This window comes from Mandrillus leucophaeus, unplaced genomic scaffold (assembly GCF_000951045.1).
Source record: "Mandrillus leucophaeus isolate KB7577 unplaced genomic scaffold, Mleu.le_1.0 Scaffold82, whole genome shotgun sequence".
NCBI lineage: Eukaryota > Metazoa > Chordata > Mammalia > Primates > Cercopithecidae > Mandrillus > Mandrillus leucophaeus.
The window spans coordinates 5313643-5335164 of record NW_012108919.1 but is presented as its reverse complement, the minus strand read 5'-3'; the positions used below and the strand labels follow the sequence as shown (position 1 = coordinate 5335164).

The following is a 21522-nucleotide window of genomic DNA, read 5'->3' as shown; positions in this document are numbered from 1 at the left end:
TTTTACACGGAGTCTCACTCTGTTGCCAGGCTGGAGTACAGTGGCGCAATCTCAGCTCACTGCAACCTCCGCCTCCCAGGTTCAAACAATTCTCCTGCCTCAGCCTCCCAAGTAGCTGGGACTACAACAGGCACGCGCCACCACGCCCAGCTAATTTTTAGGATGGTCTCAATCTCTTGACCTCATGATCTGCCCGCCTCGGCCTCCCAAAGTGCTGATTTCAGACGTGAGCCTCAGTACCCAGCCTGAACAGCATTTCATTGTGTGTATGTACATTTTCTCTTCCTCTGAGTTTTAAAGGAGTCAAGCAAGCAATTAGTGGTAGATGACTTGAACCATATATCTTTAGTAACTATATTGTCTATTTAAATCCAAAGTTGTTATTATTAAAATAGTCGATGTTTATTAAAAGTTTATGATTACTTGATATTCTTTGACATAAACTGATATACTCTTATTCAATTTTATAGGAGTTCGTCATAGTAAATCACAGTATTAGTATATTTTCCCCACAAAGGCACAAGTGGATTGAGGCCAAGACAACTACTCATAACGATCCTGAGTATTATCACTGATCAAATGTTGCCAACAGAAATGAGAGAAAATGAGCATGGAGATGTTTCTGTTCTGTGGTCCTTATTAATGGTTTTGATCATGTCTACAATTCGCCACAGAGTCCTTCGATTTGGTCTTGACCCCAGAATTGAAGGCATGTGTATTTAGCTTTCCTTAGAATTTCTAAGACAATTCCTAGTGACGTAGAAAAAGACACTAAAATAATCCAGGGGCAGTTACTCTTTGCCATCAGACAGATCCCCATTTCAGCTCACAGTTCTACCATCTTGAGTTGTGACTTTGGGCAAATTACATTAACTCTGTAAAATGAAGATGACAATTCCAGGCCTGCTGTGAGGTTGTAAGGGGATGTAAGCCAGGGCATTCGGCGTCTGGCACAAATGGGTTCTCAGTAAATGGTAGCCAAAAGTCAGGATATTTAAAGTAAAGGAGTAACAATGGTTAAAAAAAAAAAAAAAGAGAGAGAGAGAGAGAAGGGTGTTCAACTGATGTTATTACAACTAATATTCCGTCTCAAATATTGATCTATAACACAGAATGACTCTTTCAAAATGAAAGCAAGGCTGGATGTGGTAGCTCCCACCTGTAATCCCAGGATTTTGGGAGGCCAAGGCAGGAAGATAGCTTGAGCCCAGGAGTTTGAGACCAGCCTGGGCAATATAGTGAGACTCTGTCTCTAAAAAAAATACAAATTTGAGGCCGGGCGTGGTGGCTCACGCCTATAATCCCAGAAGTTTGGGAGGCCGAGGCAGGTGGATCATGAGGTCAGGAGATCAAGACCATCCTGACTAACACGGTGAAACCCCATCTCTACTAAAAATACAAAAAATTAGCTGGGCATGGTGTTGGGTGCCTGTAGTCCCAGCTACTTGGGAGGCTGAGGCAGGAGAATGGTGTGAACCTGGGAGGCGGAGCTTGCAGTGAGCTGAGATTGAGCCACTGCACTCCAGCCTGGAAGACAGAGCAAGACTCCATCTCAAAAAAAAAAAAAAAGAAAGAAAGAAAGAAAGAAAGTACTATTGATGAAGAAGACATGGTGTGGAAAATGTGCATTGGAATAATGTTTTTTAAAATATAATTACCCAGTGATAAGTGGGCACAAAAGTAGTTAGAAGTTAGGCTGAAGGTCAAAAAGATAGATTCAACTGTGATCGAGAATAAATCAAATGTGTTTAGGGCAATCCTGAAGGCTGCTTCAGCTCCCCTGGAATCTTCTGTCTCCATCCTCTCCCAAAATTCCAACCTACAAGTAGGCATTTTCTCTCCACTAAATCAGCATTGCCTGCTCATGTGTAACAGGAGGCTGAAGACAGAGAACCAATGGCTCTACTTAAGGAACAGCAATGGAAACTCATAGAATTTACTAGAAAAAGGAGTGGTCAAAAGCAGTGCAGTGAGGTGGTGTGCATGTGGGATTTGGTTTCAGGTCACCTGATATGGTTTGGATGCTTGTCCCCTCCAAATCTCATGTTGAAATATGACCTCCAATGTTGGTGGGCCTAGTGGGAGGTAATTATATCATAGGGGCTGGTCCCTCATGAATGGTGGTGCCGTCCTCATGGTAATGAGTGAATTCTCACCCTATGAGCTCACACGAGATCTGGTTGTTTATAAGGGCCTGGCACCTCCCCACACTCCTCTTACGCCCACTCTTGCCGTGGGATGCACTGGCTCCCCCTATGTCTTCCACCACAATTGGCAGCTTCCTGATACCCTCACTGGAAGCAGATATCTGCACTGTACTTCATGTACGGCTTGCAGAACCATGAGCCAAATAAATTCTTTTTTTTTTTTTTTTGAGACAGAGTCTTGCTTTGTTGCCCAGGCTGGAGTGCAGTGGCGTGATCTCAGCTCACTGCAAGCTCCACCTCTCAGGTTCAAGCTATTCTCCTGCCTCAGCCTCCTGAGTAGCTGGGACTATGGGCACCTGCCACCATGCCCGGCTAATTTTGCTTTTGTATGTTTAGTAGAGATGGGCTTTCACTGTGTTAGCAAGGATGGTCTCGATCTCCTGACATCGTGATCCGCCTGCCTCAGCCTCCCAAAGTGCTGGGATTATAGGCATGAGCCACCGTGCCCGGCCATAAACCTCTTTTCTTTATAAATTACTCAGTCTCAGGTATCCCTTTATAACCACACAAAAGGACTAACAGCACACCATCTTGAAATCCAGGTTCTGCACCATACTGACACTGTGACTGTGGGCAGGCTTTTTTTCTTTGAAAAATGGGGGATACTATTACCTACCAACCACTGTCATGAGGATTAAATACAAGTACCTGGCACAAGGTAGGTGGTTAGAGGCGCAGGCCTCTTTTTTCACATCCCATTGCACTTTCCATTTCTCCCAAAACCCACTGACAGGAGTAGGCCAGTATCAAGTCAGAGGCAGCACAGCAGGGCAAATACAGATGTGAAGGGCTCGAGTTTCCCAGCCACAAATGCCTTTAATACATTGATTCAAAGTATACCGGAGAGCAACGTGCACACCTTTTCTTTAATCTTTCCCCTCTCTTTCCACTCACTTGCCTGCTTGAAATGGGAAGTGACAATAGATAAAAGAATGCCAACGTTGCCTGTCCCTGGAGGCCCAATGTCCATTACTGAGCTCTAGCTTAACCTACTAGAGGTGCCATAATGGTTTCTAAAAGTTTTCAGTTACAAAGAATACACTCCATTAAAAAAAGCCTAAACCTTTATAAGCATGGTTCGAGAACTCAACTGGTAACTAACAATAGAACTACCATGTGATCCAGCAATCCTGCTTTTGGATATATAGTCAAAGGCATTGAAATGTTGAAAAGATATCTGTGACTTCATGTTCATTGCATTATTCACAACAGCCAGGACATGGAAACAACCTAAGTGCCCATCAATGGATGAGTGGATTTAAAAAATAGTGTGTGTGTCCACACATACACACACACACACACACACACACACACGAATACTATTTAGCCTTTAAAAAGGGGAAATTCTGTCTTCTGCAGCAACATGGATGAATATAGAGGATATTATGCTCAGTAAAATAAGCCAGGTACAGAAAGACAAATGTCACATGATCTTACCTATATCTGGAATCTAAAACAGTTTAACTTACAGAAGTAGAAAGTAGAATAGTAGTTACCAGATGCTGCGGAGTAGGGTGGGAGGGGGTTGGATGGAAAAATAGAAAATGCTGGTTAAAGAGTACAAAGTTGCAGTTGAACAGGAGGAATATGTTCTGGTGATCTATTGCATAGCAATATGGTTACGATTAATAGTAATGTGTTGTACATTTCTAAATTGCTAAGGGTGGATTTTTAATGTTCTCATCTGGCCGGGCATGGTGGTGAACGCCACCTGTAATCCTAGCACTTTGGGAGGCCAAGACAGGTGGATTACCTGAGCCCAGGAGTTCAAGACAAGCCTGGGCAACATGGTGAAACCCTGTCTCTACAAAAAATACAAAAAGAAAAAAAATTATCCGGGCATGGTGCTGTGTGCCGGTAGTCCCAGCTAGTCTGAAGGCTAAGGTGAGAACATCGCTTGAACCCAGAAAGTTGAGGCTGCGGTGAGCCATAATGGTGACACGACAGTCCAGCCTGGGTGACAGAGCAAGGCCCTGTCTCAAAAATAAAATAAAAAATAAAATAAATGAAATGCTCTCACCACAAAGAAATGATAAGTATGTGAGGTGAGGGCTATGTTCATTAGCCTGATTTGATCATACCACAATGTACACATGTACAGAAACATCACATCATACCCCGTAAATATATGCAATTATTATTTGTCAATTAAAAATAGAATTAAAAAAAGAACTCAGTTGTTACCTTCCTATTTTATTAGAAAACAGAAGGAAACACTGTATCTATTTACTGTCCTTTGAGTGATCCTCCACCCCCCATCATCAGATGAAGTCTCCTGCCACTCAGCAAATGACCACCCCTTGCTTCCCTACATGATCCCCTCAGTGACAAGTCCTGGCCTCACGTGATCCAGCCCACGTGACTCTCACTTCTTCGTCTCACCTTCTTTTGCCTATTTTTAGGAGATGCTTTTGATTTTTGCTCTCCCTTTTTAAATGATTTTCTTCTACATACTTTCACACTACCTTTTCCTCAAATTTCAAAATGAACGCAAGTGAACGCAGAACGAAAAATGCCTGTCCTAAGACTCTCCATGCAGCATCCACTGTATCTCTTTTGCCTCACCTTGAGGCATCTGCAGGACACGCGGCAGAGCCAGGAGTATTTAAAAAGTAAGTTCATACCTGGTTGGGACTGTCAGATAACCATCATTTAAAAATAGAGCTAAAAGGTAATTTCCTACTTGGCAAAACTATGTTTTTGCATTTAGAACTCATTTTGGAAGTCAGTTTGATATTTACCCTTTTATGAACACATTATCTGAGGTATTAAATGAAAAGAAGTAACGATTTGTACTCAATCCATGTTATAATGTAATTGGAATTACCTCTAATAGTGGCGGAATGGAAAACAATGTGTACCCTCCAACTCACTTAACATATATTAATAGCTTAGTGGTAGCCTCTTGGATATAAAAAAGGAATGGTATTTGGCTTCCAGGGGACAAATGACAGAAGACACAGGGACTTCATAGACTTTCTCTCTGAAGAAGTTGATCAAGAAGGACCAAATAATGTGTAATAAGATAGAATTATTTTATATCAAAGTTGTAAATCTGTATCATTTTTCTTACCTACAAATTCTTTTTTTTTTTTTTTTTTTTTTGAGACGGAGTCTCGCTCTGTCGCCCAGGCTGGAGTGCAGTGGCCGGATCTCAGCTCACTGCAACCTCCTCCTGGGTTTATGCCATTCTCCTGCCTCAGCCTCCTGAGTAGCTGGGACTACAGGTGCCCGCCACCTCGCCCGGCTAGTTTTTTGTATTTTTTAATAGAGACGGGGTTTCACCGTGTTAGCCAGGATGGTCTCGATCTCCTGACTTCGTGATTCGCCCGTCTCGGCCTCCCAAAGTGCTGGGATTACAGGCTTGAGCCACCGCGCCTACCTACAAGTTCTAAAGGGCTTATATAGGCATTGTCTCATTTCTTAGTTTGATTTACAATTGGGACTTCAAAGCTTGAAATGTAAATGATTTAGCTAAAATCATGATTGAACTTCTAAAATTCAACTCAGAACAAATACTCAAAATGAAACCTCTTCTGTACCAAGTGCTTAAGCAAAACAAAGTTAGAATTTCCATGGAAACAGCCTGGAACTCTGGAAGTAGAAGAGAGGACAAAAGTAAGCATGAAAACGCATTTATTTATTTTTTGGTTCCTCTTCACCTCTGCCCCTCCAAACCTCAAGCTGTCATCTTAATGAACGCTTTCAAGCCTCAGAGGGAATTAAGAAGAACAATATTTGACAGGAGTGAGGAAAGAACTAAATATAGTTCCCTTGTGAGAGAAATGTATTCCATAATCTCATCTACTTCTCTTTCCCTTATCTGGGTAATCTCTCCATCTTTCAACGTTATTTTTGTGCTGCTTTTATTGTACAGTCAGTTTAGCTGTTCCTTGGTTGGAATAGAATAAAGATAACATGAGATACGATTTTGTCCTCTTTTGGAAAGGTCATTTAATGAGACAATTGAGATCAGTTACCAAATTAATATTGTACATATTTCCTTGGTATAATAATGCTTGCTCAATGCTTTAGAACTTCTAAAATGCTCTCATCTCCCTTAATTTATTCAATGAGTATAACCTGAGAAGTAGATGGAACAACTATGCTGGCTACTATCAACCCACATTTTATCAGTTTAGAAGGGTTTAAGATCATCCTGATGATAAGTAATGAAGCCAGGACTCACCCAGCACTTTGGATCTCAGCCCCATTACTTTCTCTAACTCTACAAGTAGCGTGCCTGACCGATCACTATGTCACGGCTATTCTCTCCTTCCTATTAGATATTAAAAAATTCCATTTGTTTCTTTTTAGAAATGTATTCTTGGCTGGGCATATAATCCCAGCACTTTGGAAGGTTTCTAAAGTGGGAGGATCGCTTGAATCCAGGAGTTCAAGACCAGCCTGGACAGTGTCATGAGAATCTGTCTCTACAAAAAATAAAAAATGGGCCGGGTGCGGTGGCTCATGCCTGTAATCCCAGTGCTTTGGGAGGACAAGGCGGGCGGATCACAAGGTCAGGAGTTCAAGACCAGCCTGACCAACATGGTGAAACCCCAAATCTACTAAAAATACAAAAATTAGTCAGGCGTGGTGGCGGGCGCCTGTAGTCCCAGCTTCTCAGGAGGCTGAGGCAGGAGAATTGCTTGAATCCAGGAGGTGGAGGTTGCAGTGAGCCGAGATCTCACCATTGCATTCCAGCCTGGATGACAGAGCAAGACTTTGTCTCAAAATAAATAAATAAATAAATAAATAAATAATATAAAATAAAAAATGAGCTGGGCATGTGGGTGCACACCTGTACTCCCAGCTACTTGGGAGGCTGAAGTAGGAGGATTCCTTGAGCCTGAGATGTTGAGGCTGCAGAGAGCCACAATCATGACACTGCACTCCAGCCTGGGTAACAAAGCGAGACCATCTTAAAAAAAGAAAAAAAGAAAATAAAGAAAATGTATGCTTTAGCGTTAGCATTATCAAGTAAAAATCTTGCTCTCTATAACTGCTAATATTGCTACCGCTGCAGATCAGGAAGAAAGGTACAGCCTGGGGTAGGTGGACTTTTGGCTTTTCTGAGTCGCCTATTTTTGACAAGCTCTTCCCAGAACTGCCTGACCTATTTTTTTATCAATAAATCAAAACTGCTTCATTTTCAAGTTCAGCAATAGACAGCTCATTGAGGACAAAAGTGACCTTCCACAAATCTGAAAAACTAAAGCACATCTTTTGGAATGAAATAGCCATTGATGCATTGACTGAATTCAGTAGCTTAGAAATTATTTTAGTGGTCCTAGATAATACCTTGGGGTACAGTCATCTCTGTCCCTGGAGACAGGCTGGTAACTATTTTTCCTTGGAAAATTAAAGTTTAAGGTTGCTGATAGGTCTAAATAGGCTAACAGTTATGATGTGAAATGGAAACTATGATATGGAATCTGTTATTACTGCTGTCTCTTGCTTAACTATTGAAAACTAATGGGAGTTCAAGAAAAGATGTCATGGATTTGGGAAATACCAGGACCAAGAAATCAATAAACAATCCTTTCCAGGACGGGTGCGGTGGTTCACACCTGTAATTCCAGCACTTTGGGAGGCTGAGGCCGGCATATCCCTGAGGTCAGGAGTTTGAGACCAGCCTGGCCAACATGGTGAAACCCTATCTCTACTGAAAACACAAAAATTAGTTGGGCGTGGTGGCGGGTGCCTGTAATACCAGCTACTTGAGAGGCTGAGGCATGAGAGTCACTTGAACCTGGAAGGCAGAGCTTGCAGTGAGCCGAGATCATGCCACTGCACTCCAGCTGGGGTGACACAGCAAGACTCCGTCTTAAGACAAACGAAACAAAACAAAACCCCCCGAAAACCCAACCCCAATCCACTCCATAATTAGTGTAACATACACCTCCAGACAGTCAATATGACACTCATTTGATGTTCTAACACATACCTCATCAGATATTACCACATCATTGTGGATATAAATTAAAACATCCCAATAGGTGACTTCCTCTGGTTAGCTACTACTCCTGGGCCTCACAACAATTGCTACTACATATACATATATATACACATATATATATATGTATATATTTTTTTGAGACAGAGTCTTGCTCTGTCGCCCAGGCTGGAGTGCAGTGTGGCACGATCTCTACTCACTACAACCTCTGCCTCGTGAGTTCAAGCGATTCTCCTGCCCCAGCCTCCCGAGTAGCTGGGACTACAGGCGCGTGCCACCACGCCCAGCTAATTTTTTGTATTTTTAGTAGAGATGGGGTTTCACCGTGTTAGCGAGGATGGTCTCAATCTCCTGATCTCATGATCCGCCCATCTTGTGTCCCAAAGTGCTGGTATTACAGGCGTGAGCCACCACGCCCAGCCACTATTACATATTTACTTACTATATATATCTGGCGCTGTGGCAAGCAGTTGGTATGCTTTTTAAATTTAATATTTAAATAACCATGCAAGACAAGTATTATTGTCACATTATTATAGATGAGGAATGCATTTAAAAAGTGAATTACAGACCGGGTGCGGTGGCTCACGCCTATAATTCCAGCACTTTGGGAGGCTGAGGCAGGCAGATCACGAGGTCAGGAGATCGAGACCATGCTGGCTAACACGGTGAAACCCGGTCTCTACTAAAAATACAAAAAATTAGCCGGGCATGGTGGCGGGTGCCTGTAGTCCCAGCTACTCGGGAGGCTGAGGCAGGAGAATGGTGTAAATCCAGGAGGCAAAGGTTGCAGTGAGCCGAGATTGCACCAATTGCACTCCAGCCTGGGCAACAGAGAGTGACTCCGTCTCAAAAAAAAGTGAATTTCAAAGAACAATTGGCTTCACTCGCACTGCTGAAAAGTGGGAGTCCAGCTCAAATCTCAGTTTACCTGACCCCAGCACCACTGGGCTGGTCCCGCTTCTGACTAGTCCTCTCTACTACTGGCCCACGCCTTCCAAGGCATCTTTCAGCTAACCAGTTTTCAGTGACATGAAGTCCTTTAGGTCTCCCCTGGTGGGATAGGGGATGACCTATATCATTTGCTAAGTATAAGGTAGATAATTGAGTTACTGAAACTTACTTTAAAGGCACAAAACCAGGACATTGAGGAGAGGATTATGCTCACTGAAAATGTTACATATCAATCATGGCTATTAATTCAAGTTCAAAAGAGAAATCATTCACCTTTACTACAGAATTAGAAACAGCCAATGCAACAGAAGTTTTTAAAAATTATATTTAATACAAGTGAATAGATTAGAAGATCTGAAATGTTATAAAGCAATATACACAACGAATAAATAATTTGCACAGGAGAGTCATGTCTACATTACATAACACTGTCTAGTATGGGAATACTTAAAAGTAAATCCAGTGATAATGGAGAAAGTCCATAAAAATGCTAACCTGTCTTCCCTTGTATGAAATTGTTCAAGTATAAAAATCCAATACAGTGTAAAATAGTATTCAATTTAGTTTAAGAATAAAAATTGCAAGTATTGCAGTTTCAGAAGAAAAATGTAAAGCAGCATTTAAAGACTACGTAAGAATAGTGTTAAACTAATGAATTACCGGTAAATGAGATCTACACAGGCAAAATCAGAGGAGGAAGCATGAAACTAGCAATATATACTGTTTGAAAAAAAATCTAAAAACTAAACTAAAATGTGTTAATGTAAGAGTACTCTCTTATACAGTGCACATATGAATTTAAATAAATCCAAGTCAACATCTTTAGTTGAATAGGTTAATATTTAATACGCTACATCTAGACCTACTAAATAATTTATGCCATGAGATGAATACATAATTTTACAGTGTCACATCTAAAGTTCCTTTCTTTAGAGTGCAGCATAGTAAAACTTAAAAATAAATATCTTAAATAGCATTACTATTAAGGCACAGTATAAACCACATTATCATTAACCTTTGAAGAATTGTAATCTCAGTAACCTTGTTGTCTCATGTACTGTAGTCACTAATAAATAGTTTTAAATATGACTCTGAAATAGATACTAAAAAGTGTAAAATTACTTAAAAAGGGAAAAAAAATAAATGTCCTTAAGACAGTTCTGCAAACTTTGCCTGCCTTTATTCATAAGCCACGAGTCGACACAATAAATAGAAAGAGAAGGCTGTTGTAGTAAAAGCCGGATCCTATTTCAGAATCAGAGTTGCTGACACCAGCAGATACAAGTTTCCCAAAATTGAAACAGGATGGGGAGAGGGATTAGAATGTGACAAGCTCATCAAACAAGCACAAGTGATGTGTTCTTTCCAGAACTGTGTGTTATTGATTGTCTGTACAGCTGTTGCACCCATTAATTCCACATCACTTGTTCCACAGTTCCACTCATCCACAGGACAGATGAGAAAATAGCTTTGGTGCCTGTCCACCATTTTACCCACTGCCACGCTCCTAGATTGATTGTTCGATGCCCATTTTTGAGATAGTAAGAACAGGACCTTCCGACTTGAAAAAAGTTCTATAGGCCTTAAGTGACTGCTAAAAATGACAATCAGTGCTTTCGCCATTTTGTTTGTAAAAAATCTGCTTTTAAATGTAATTCAAGCTACATATTGCTCGCTCTGTATTCCCTGGTTCAACTAGATTCAAACAGCATTTTTCTAACTTGTAAAAGGCAGTTTGCTTCCCTGATACTATAAAAAGAGCAAAAATAAAAATCCCGTTACAAAAGTGAAGTTCCGTTGTTACTCCTGGCGTCATTTCATAGTGGCCTTTCATTTACTCAGGCTCTTTGGGATTGATTTCCAAAATTGTGCCCATTCCTCTCATTCTTACCTCTTTCTCATCTAGAACACTACCTGGAGTATAAAAAAAATAATAACTCTGCTTCACAATAGCATGGCTGTTTTTTGTTTTTTGTTTTTTTTTTTAAAGCTGTTAAGTCAATGTTAACTCTCTTATTAGCTACTAAAAATTGGAAAATTGGGAGGGAAAGAGAAAACAATTCAACTTTGATCAGATGGCTGGTCTATTGCATTCGGTCTGTCTGCAGCTGCTGAGGCTGGTACTGGCCAAATGCTGCAGCGGCAGCAGCTGCTGCAGCGGCGGCGGCAGCTGTCCCAGGTGCCGCTGCGGTGATTGGCTGCTGGACTGCGTAGCCATAGCCCCCAGCGGTAACATATCCTGCAGCAGCTGGAGAGGCTGCATAGGGGTACTGGTCATAGGCAGCAGCGGCGGCGGCAGCAGCAGCGGCTGCTGAGTATTGTGCGTATGCAGCTCCAGTGTAATCAATGTAAGGGGTGGTGGAGGCGGCAGCTGCTGTCGGCTGGACATGTGGAATGACCACTCCTGGCTGCACAAAAGCCTGCGGATAGACATAGTGGGCAGGTATCCTGTTGAGAAATGGAAAACAAAGTCAGGCGGTAGTCACCTCCTATCTGTAGCATGTTGTTCAAAGATAAGACAAACTCAAATTTAGTGGTTATTATGAGCATAGGGTTGCCACAATATCTACTTTCTAGTGGTCCACTGAGAGTACTCAGGCAGTAGCCGAAGTCGTAGAGTGCCCCCACAAGAACTGGACCCCAAAAATATGATGACACCCTCCCTGCTAGAATTGTCATGTATGATTATTTGGAGCTGTTAAATACAGTTTATCAAGAGTTTGGAAAATAAATCAAGATTCATGAGGGCTACACACATGAGACACTTAACAAGTGCTCGATTGATGAAGACTTTGGAAAATTTTGTAATGAGTTCACAAAATAAAAATGTTTAATTAAGTAAATAGAAAAATTCTTAGCCAAGAATATAGGACGCAACAGGTAGTCCATAATTACTCACTTCTGCGGGGTGATCACCAGTTCATCGAAATTAACATAAACGTTAACAAAATCCGTATGTTTATTATCATGGCAACCCTACTTGAAATTGCTATGCAGACTCAGCACACATTAATCTCTCTGCAACCTCAGTCACCCTTATTAAAAATAATAATTAAAAAAGGAAGCAGGCGACAAAATAAAAAAAAAAAGGAGTTTAAAAGTTCACAAGTGTGGTAAACACAGCAGAATCACACTTCTCAAACGAACTGTAGTGCAGCTCACTCTGTCACAAGAGGCTGTCGTGGGAAGCTACAAAAATGCTATTAACATTCATGGCAGTGATTCCCAAAGAGATGTGCAGCACACTTATTTTCTTTCTTTCTCTTTTTTTTTCCCCCATAAAATTCATAAGGACACAACGGTCAACCAAACCTGTTTGACTATCAGGCACCTGAGGGTCAGCCAGCTTGTTTATCTCTATGCAAGACAGACAGAAGGGGTTTTGGGGAAATGATGAGGCTGAGGGAAAAGGCAGGACAGGGAAGTACAACTAAATATTTCTAAAATTAATAGAAATTTAAAAGGTTTACATAACAAGAAAACTTTTTTTTTCACATCTACTAACTCTCATTTCATCCTCCAAATCAGCAGAAATACGTTAATGTTATGTTTGAAATCTGCCCTATTCGTTGATATTTTGTACAAATCATATCAATTGTATAATCATGTGTTATCCTGCAAAAGTTCAAGAAAGTCAAACAAAACCAGTACCTTTTAAAATTATACATTCACAGATAATACAAGACAGACTCCAATGACCTTACTTAAAAGTTAATGTGGTTAAGAAAATAAATCACAAGAGGTATTTAAAAAAAACTCCATGCATCTCCATTCTCACTCTTGCAATTTATTACTGCCCATCTGAAACACTACCATGAATATCTGATTTATCTTCTTCTTTAAAATAATCTCCATTAAAGCCCCCTATATTTGTATCTAAAATTATGACACTAGAATGCTATGTGGTTGTTGGCAAAGCCAACTTATAAGAAGTACAAGGACAAGTTAACAATCTTCCAATTTCAAAGAACTCAAAACAGAGAAGAGCACATGTAGATTGTTCAGAAACATAGATTTTGCTTTGCCTTTTCAGAGTTTCACTGAAAGCACTCATTAGCGAACATCCATGGAAAAGATGAATTTATCTCAGAGGGTAGTGGACTTTGGCCCCAATGATAAAAATACACTCGATTTTACCAGACTTGTAGATCTTTCCCAGTGCCAGGAGAAACGACGTCATCAAGTGTTTCTGAGGACACTCAGAGATGTTCTTAACTGCTTGTCAGAAACCAGGCCGCGTGGTCGTGCACACACTCAGAACGCTGCTGCAGGTCAGGTGACTGGCTCGCTCACAGCAACAGGTGTGGCTTTATGAAACACTGTCCCTGGAGGCTGCCACCTCCACAACGTGTAGACACGGCTAAGAGAGCCTACTCTCATGCCAGTTTACATGTGGTGATGGACAGCAGGGGCTGCAGCCGGGCTATTTTTGATCCTGTCATGCGACAAGGGTTTCCAGCGGGTAAAATGTCTTTATAAGGCCAAAGTAAAACATGTATCAGCTGCAAACGCCAGCCAGTGCGGATCTCACTGACACCGAAACCTTAACCCCTTGTACTCACTCTCAAAGTTCCAAGAACACCACTGTGGATGCTAGGTTGGTATCTCTGAACAAAGGTGTTAACTGAAAATGTTTCTCCTACAAAAAGGCAGGAGAAAGTGTTGTGAAGAACGCATTAGAAGACAGGCAAGGTTGCTTAGGGGGCTTTAGCCCTGCGTTTACTTCGCATTAGGAAATAGTTTTGATTTCACAATGTCAAACAATGAGAATATAAGGAAAGTTCACTGGATTATCAGACTCCTACATGAAGTTTGGCAAAGGTTAAAGAGACGTCTGGAAGGCAAATGAAAACCTAGAACATTTTAAGGCTTAGGGAAAAGGAGAACCCAAAAGACCTCAGAGAGCCTAAAATATCCTGGGTCAGGAAGGAAGGCAGAATTGGACTAAAGGTTCAAGTGGCACTTCGGAATGAAATCCTGAATTAGGAGTTTTTTTAATAGTCTGAGAAACCCGTTAAGGTGATCTGGGCATCTCCCTCCTATTAGACATTTACCAATGTCTTTTCCTTAACTATAAAATGTGCATGCCTAGTAGTTACAAAAAGCACAAGTGCAAAGAAGATACTTTTGGTAATTTTCAAAGAAAATTTACTACATTTTCCTTTTCTTCCCATCTCTTCAGGTTCCACTGACATCTCTATGTGACTTCTGAAGCAACATCGTAACTGGTTTTGAAGAAATATCCTAACTGGTTTCCTCTTCCAATCTATCTCACAGCAACTGATGACAAAGTCTCCACCTCATTTGATGACAAAGTCTCCATCTCATTCATTTGCTCAAAGTAATCCTTGGCTCCTAACAAACCAAACTCAGTGCAAATTTCTCAAGCCTTGGCATTCTAGGCTAAAATACCCAGACTGCCTCTGGCTCCAAAACACCTTTCTAGTGTTTCCTTCCACCTTTCCTCGAACCCAGGTCAACTGGGCTCCTTTATGTTTCCTGGACAACTTCACATTCCCAGATCCTTGCCCTTTATTCATGTCATTTATCCCTCACCGCGATGCTGTCTCTACCTGCTGAAATCCAAATCCCACTCACCTAGCTCTAGCACTCACTCGGTGTAGAGCTTTCAGAAATTTGCTTTATTTTTTAGTCTCATATTTTTCTTTTTTTCATGCTATCGTGTCTTAACACAGCCTCATATTTTGCATATGTGAAATGGACTAATAATCTCACAACTCTGGATTGCTGTGCATTAAATAAAATTATCTGTGGAGAGAGTCTACAATGACAAATATAGTAGGCATTCAATACAAGAGTTCCCTACCCTCCACCATTCTTTAAAACCTAGGTCGACTTCTACTTCCTTCATGAAGACTTCTGAATCCCATTCACTGCCCTGATGTCCATCTCTCTTATCTGAAGCCACATGGACAGCCCTTCTTGGTGCTTATTGGCTTTCTTATTGGATTATGAGAGAATAGAGTTTTGTCTTTTGGGGCTACAACTTGACAAAGAGGAAAGAACGCAGCTTCTGAGGTCAGGCAGGCCGTGATTCTGAACCTAGAATCAGACTCTAACACTTAGTAGTTCTGTGATCAGGGGATGTTAATTAACCTCTCTGTGTCTTAGTTTTGGAAAAGATATTAACAATGCCTTCAACAAATACTGTGAGAATTAAATTATGTAATTTATGTAAATCCCTTATCATTACAATCCATATGGCAGATGTTTGGTTAGTGTCAGTTACAGTCCGTCCTGCCCTCCTTAGTGGACACCATAAATACTAAGCACAGTGTTACCACACCCAGCATAAAACTGAGTACTTAAAGGCATACTGAGTCAATGTTTAAGTTATGTTCAACCTGATCTAAACTAGCCCAGAAATTTCTACTCACAGGTCTGTAGCCTCCCCTCTCCAAGGTTTCAATAAGGAAATGCTTCTTTCAAACATAAACTATAAAATATTGTTCAGCAAGTTTACAAGTTTTTCTACATCTGCCCACTGTGCTACATCGGAAATTCCTTTTAGGCCAAAGTTTTTTGTTTTTCTTTTTGTTTTTTTTTGTTTTTTGAGACGGAGTCTCACTCTGTCGCCCAGGCTGGAGTGCGTGGCGCGACCTTGGCTCACTGCAAGCTCCGCCTCCCGGGTTCACGCCATTCTCCTGCCTCAGCCTGGGATTACAGGCGCCTGCCACCACGCCCGGCTAATGTTTTGTATTTTTTAGTAGAGACGGGGTTTCACCGTGTTAGCCAGGATGGTCTCGATATCCTGACCTCGTGATCCGCCCGCCTCGGCCTCCCAAAGTGCTGGGATTACAGGCGTGAGCCACCGCACCTGGCCTTTTTAAATTTTTTTTATTTTTTTTTGATACGGAGTCTCACTCTGTTGCCCAGGCTGGAGTGCAGTGGCGCGATTTCGGCTCACTGCAAGCTCCGCCTCCCGGGTTCAAGCCATTCTCCTGCCTCAGCCTGGGATTACAGGCGCCTGCCACCACGCCCGGCTAATGTTTTGTATTTTTTAGTAGAGAACGGGGTTTCACTATGTTAGCCAGGATGGTCTCGATTTCCTGACCTCGTGATCCGCCCCCCTTGCCTCCCAAAGTGCTGGGATTACAGACGTGAGCCACTGAGCCTGGCCCCTAGGCCAAGGTTTTGTCTTTAAAGGCCCAAAGCAACCTGGGGGCCATTTAAGGACCACATTCAAAAGAACAGTTCAGTTGCTAGAATTTCAAATAAGTCAAGTCAAATTTGAAATTCTCAAGCTTCTTTCCAGGCCTAAAACAGGGACATGTAGCATTCAAACAGAATTTAGGATGACCAGGTGTGATTTGTTAGGTACAGACTCTGAAATTAGAGCAGTGTTGAGAACCTCTTAAAAAAGAAAAAGAAAGCTTGCTTGATCCACCTGGAATGCTATCTATTTCTAATAAGAATCTCAAGTTCAAACAATTCATGCACACAGTAATAATCACCATCCTTTATAAAGACAAGTTAACATTAGAAGAAGTGGAAAACAAAAGGTTGCTATCAAAACACATTTGCTTTCAAATTTCCATATGACACATCTTACACTGGTGGTTCTAATTTTCCTTGTGCTACCTTCTTTCTTAAGGACTGATCTACAACGACTTCCAAAACCAGTCCAAATTCCTATGCCCAGCTCTCAAGATCCACCTTAGACAGTCTGGTTTCTCCACGCACTGAGTCTTCTCCTCTATGCCTCTGCTTCGGCTCACTCCATCCTATACCCTCCAGACATATTCAGTCTTCCTTTTACCCGACTACGACATACCCAGTGGTACAAGTCTAGTGCCAGTCTACTTGCCACGCATACCACAGCCTTATTCAACTCCTCCACCTCATCTATTTTCTTGCTACACTGAATTCCTTTTGTACTTGAAACAATACCAAGTCATTTAGCAATTAGTAATTCTTGACTGGTTTTTGCATGACTTTTGCTTCCCAAACTAATGTGCAATTCCCTCGTTTTGCATCACCCACTGGCACAGCGAAAAAATAAACACATGCAACTACCTGTTGATTGATTCCATTTTATAACTCTTTCAAGATTATTAGTGTGAACTCACCACTAAGCTCACATCACACCTTCAGATACAAGCTCTCCTCCCTAATCCCACCTTAAACAGATAGTCTAAATGAATTACCCACAGAAATAGCTGAACCCATCAACCCACCATTTGTTGTCAGTATCTGGGTTGGCTTGGATGGGGCTCTGATAAATAGCTATGGATATAGGAAGGCCCTTTCTGATCATATTGACAGAAGAGTCTTCCACAGCTTAAAAAAAAAGGTAGTTGACAATAACAGTAGGTACTGATATGTTAGAGCTATAAGGAGGTGGTCATGGGAAATATAACCTGACTCTTCCAAGTCAAGTTATTGTTACTTCCTTTTTAAAACCTATTCTTAGAGACACATATGGTAGACAACTATCTATGTAGACAGATTCCAGCCTTCCAGGTTACACAGGTGGATGTTTACGTCCTAAGCTAGAGAAGAAATTATTATTGAGGATAAAATACTCTTTCAACAACATGAACATTTAAAAAGAAAATTTAAGTATCCCGCGTTAAGAGTTACAGGAATGTTGATCAGGTAGAATACAGCCCAAACAGAATCTACTGTCCAGGATAAATTGAGGCGGCGGGGGGTGATCTCCCACCCATATAACCTCTGAATGGAAGAGAACTGGGGACCTTGGAACAGGAAAAATGGTAATCACAAGACCCAAAGACAACACAAATATAAACACGTGTTCACCTGAGTTAGGTCCAAAAGGTGAAAGTTAGTGCTACACTACTCAAAAAAAACTGGCTTATGTTAATAAAATCTGATGAGAGTTGCTGAACCTTTAAATTAGATGGTCTAAAAGTGGATACACATTGCAAAAGAAAGAACCCCATTCCCAGAAAATTTCCCATAAAACAGAAACTTAGGACATGCAAGCAATGAATCTGTATTCTGACAAAGAGAAATCACACGATTTAGCACTCACTACAAAAATATGGTTAAACAGAAGTCACAGGCTACAGCTTAAAAGCAAGAAAAAAAAAAAAAGGCCCTTTGCTTCCCATGGCAAAGTCAAAAGTCAACACCCCTCAACACCACCACCAAAACCAAAACGCAAAGAGCCCCTTCCCCAAGGAAAAGAAAACACTTTCACTACAGCTCTTTTCAATTAAGTAAAAAGCACACAGTTTAGCTATCAACACCACTTCATTACTGTAATAAATAAAATAAAGCACACGAAGGGCTATTGACTATTGTGAAAAATAAAAACAACAACACCAACATCCATGCATCGTTAATCACCATCTGAGCTTGTGTGTCTGAGTCTACTGGTTACAGAGTTTAATTCCAAACAGAACTATTCCACCTCTTATCATGGTATCCTTCTGATCAGTTAGCTTAACTGTATACGAGCCCTGTCAGGTTAGAAAGAGATAAATAAAATTGAGTCAAGTTGAACAGTAGTAATGGTGATGGGACACAATCGTCTTGTACACAAGTCATACCTGGTATTTTTGTTTTGTTTTGTTTTGCTAATCATAAGCTCAAACTTTGTCTCGTTTGGAGGCTGCATACTTGGTCAGATAACTTGACTCATCTAAAAATATTTATAGTATCAGCATTAAAAATGCACAAATATATATATAAAATTATATAACCAGGAACATTCTGTGACATCATGACCTTATCTGTATATAACAAAGAGGCAGGTTAACAAATGATAGTCATACGGAAACTTCAGAAAGTCTGATTAATCAACTTACCCGAAAGGTCTCTGTATAAGGGCTGGATGAAGTTGTTGAACACCAAAGGCAAAACCTAACAACAAAACATACCACATTCTTTATTTGTGCATGGTTAGGCATTTATTACTCGTACAAGTAAAATGCAATCACAACTTCCACTTACAAAAGATAACCATTCTTTTGCCACTTTAAAGAAACTGTATGTATGTATATTTTTAAAAGTCAGTTTTATAAATGCTACCGTTGATTCAAAATAAAGGTTTTAATAGGGGAAAAGTGGAAACTTTAAAAAAATCTGCAAAGTTTAGTTGGCAGACACAGAATCAGACCTTGGGAAAATGTTCATGAAATAATATTAAGTACAGCAGGATCTGACAATGAAGTTACATCTCAAATATTCTTACAGTTTTGAACCACGATCTATGAAAAGTCTTTGTAATCTGGAATGTTCTGAGATGCTTCAGACAATGCTTTGAAAGATTATGGGTTTTAGTTTTCAGTATTCAAAATTCACACACACACACACACACACACTTTTTCTGGATACTACATACCAACAATGTACTTCTGGATACTACATACCCACAATGTATTAGACAAATTTTTTTAATGCCCATGAATATTTGCACAAGCACTCACTGTCTTGACAACCTAGTTTCCTTTTAAATCTGTTTGGATGGAAGTGTCAACCTCTTCCCAAAATTTCAGATGGAAAGGCTTAGAAGTGAAGAGTACATGATTTAATCAAACTTTACAAGTAAAGATGCCTGACCAAGGAAAAGATTATATTTGCTTAAAAATCAACTCTCAACTATTTGTGCTAATGCAAAGGGCAGTGTTGTCAATAATCCAAGAGATATTGTTTTCCCGTAGACAAAAAGATGCTCCCTTTTGGCAACTAATAGCTACCTAACATAAGTAAAATATTTCTCATCTCTAAGCCTGTTTCTTTGTAGCAAGGGTTTTTGAGTAAGCGCAATTTCTGTTTTCTTTGATTGCCAATACTCTGTGATTTGATGTTAAAGTTTTACCATTTGGGGCCCGCGCGGTGGCTCGCACTTTGGGAGACCGAGGTGGGTGGATCACCTGAGATCAGGAGTCCGAGACCAGCCTGACCAACACAGTGAAACCCCATCTCTATTAAAAACACAAAATTAGCTGGGTGTGGTGGCGCATTCCTGTAATCCCAGCTACTTGGGAGGCTGAGGCAGAATTGCTTGAACCAGGAGGCAGAGGTTGCAGTGACCCTAGATCGCACCATTGCACTCCAGCCTGGGCAACAAGAGTGAAACTCCATCTCAAAAAACAAACACACAAAAAAACACCTTTACCATTTGGACATCACCCCCACCCCTTAATGCTTCCCTTGGGTCTGTGTTCAAGTCAGATTGCCTGCTCTGAGTACAGTGCAACTGGTGCTGAAAGGAGAGACACCACGAAGTAGGGAAATATTATTAGTTGAAGTCGACAAATTTGGCTAATATAATCCACATGTGAATTATCTACAGGTGGCTAAAAATTGGAAAACTGAGAGCAGACTACAAATGTATGTCATATAGGAAACAGGTGAGTCATGACTAACTCTTCCTCCTGTACAAACTCTTCAGACACCCAAGATCCATTTTTGCACACAGGTACATTTCAAGCCCTGAGAGGAGTATTTACAACTCTTTTATGTTTAATGCCTTGGTAGAATGACAAGCCATGTTCAAGTTTACTAAACACATCTACAGAGGGAGACAATGTCTTCTAAATTAGAGAATCAGCCCACCCGTAAGTTGGGGGGGGTTCTTGCGGGGGGGGGTAGGGGAGACAGACATTTCTCACCTGGTTGCATGATCCTTGGTTTTGCTCCTAAGTATGCCAGGTTCACGTTGGCCTTTCTGCCATCAATGATGGGATTGGGATCCTTGCAGGCCCTTTCGGCAGCAGCCCGGTCAGCCATGGTGACCTTAGCAACAGACACACACAGACATACATACATAACCTCTACATTAACCCCTGAAGGAAATCAAGAATCACAATGGAGAAGTCATTCATGATAAAACTGAGATCAAACTTTCTTTCTATTCTTTTCTTCTTTCGGCTGGACCCTCCTCTTTGATCTCCCATTTTTAAAAGGCGGGCGGGGTGGGGGGAGCGGGTAGACGAAGGAAAAAAAAAAGAAACCCTCTAACCCTGCCCCACCCCTGAAATCTTAAGGGTGCTACTAGGGCCTAGCTGAGATTTGGAAGCCTAAATTCTTGGAACTCTAGATCCTCCTTCCCCGACTCCCCCGCCCCCCAGGTCCCTACTCAGCCTCAGAGGCACCGTTTGCTTTAAAGAAAGTCCAGCCTCACATCCGCCCAACGCTCCCAACCTCCCGAAAACACTCCCCAACGACAATAGCTATTGTCCCACTCTGGGGCTCCCTGCTCTTCGGCAGCTGAATTTGCACGCTTAAATCTCTAGGAAGGAAGCTTAATATGCTCTGTTTCAGTTCGGCAAAGAGCCCTAGGATGATCCTTTAAAAGAACCTACCTTTGCAATTAAAAGGCGGGGGGATGACACAAGGGGAACAGCCCCATACCTCGTGGGGTGTCCTCTCCCTGCCCCAGCCACACCACCAGAACACACGCATTTTTAC

At 41.2% G+C, this 21522-nt stretch overlaps 1 protein-coding gene across 3 annotated transcripts; it reads right to left on the bottom strand.

Annotated features, from left to right (window-relative positions):
* Positions 1–9365: 9365 nt before the first annotated feature.
* RBM24 (RNA binding motif protein 24) lies at positions 9366–21516 on the bottom strand. Of its 3 annotated transcripts, XM_011967940.1 has the most exons (4): positions 21417–21516; positions 20724–20847; positions 18915–18969; positions 9366–11565 (listed from the first exon to the last, which is right to left on the bottom strand). In XM_011967940.1, exons 2-4 carry the CDS (start codon positions 20839–20841, stop codon positions 11202–11204), a joined length of 537 nt encoding a protein of 178 aa, XP_011823330.1. In that variant the 5' UTR covers positions 20842–20847; positions 21417–21516; the 3' UTR covers positions 9366–11201. The 3 variants fall into 3 exon arrangements, with proteins under 3 accessions (XP_011823330.1, XP_011823328.1, XP_011823331.1); XM_011967938.1 differs by lacking the exon at positions 21417–21516 and having other exon boundaries at positions 20724–20951; XM_011967941.1 differs by lacking the exons at positions 18915–18969; positions 20724–20847; positions 21417–21516 and adding exons at positions 12430–12474; positions 13255–13352.
* Positions 21517–21522: the final 6 nt, after the last annotated feature.

Coding starts and splice junctions, on each gene's coding strand:
- RBM24 (XM_011967938.1), bottom strand. CDS start 20,880: ATGTATGTATGTCTGTGTGTGTCTGTTGCTAAGGTCACCATGGCTGAC. Junction 18,970..20,723: donor ACCAAGGATCATGCAACCAG/GTGAGAAATGTC, acceptor TTTTGTTGTTAG/GTTTTGCCTTTGGTGTTCAA. Junction 11,566..18,914: donor CTTATACAGAGACCTTTCGG/GTAAGTTGATTA, acceptor ATTTCTCAACAG/GATACCTGCCCACTATGTCT.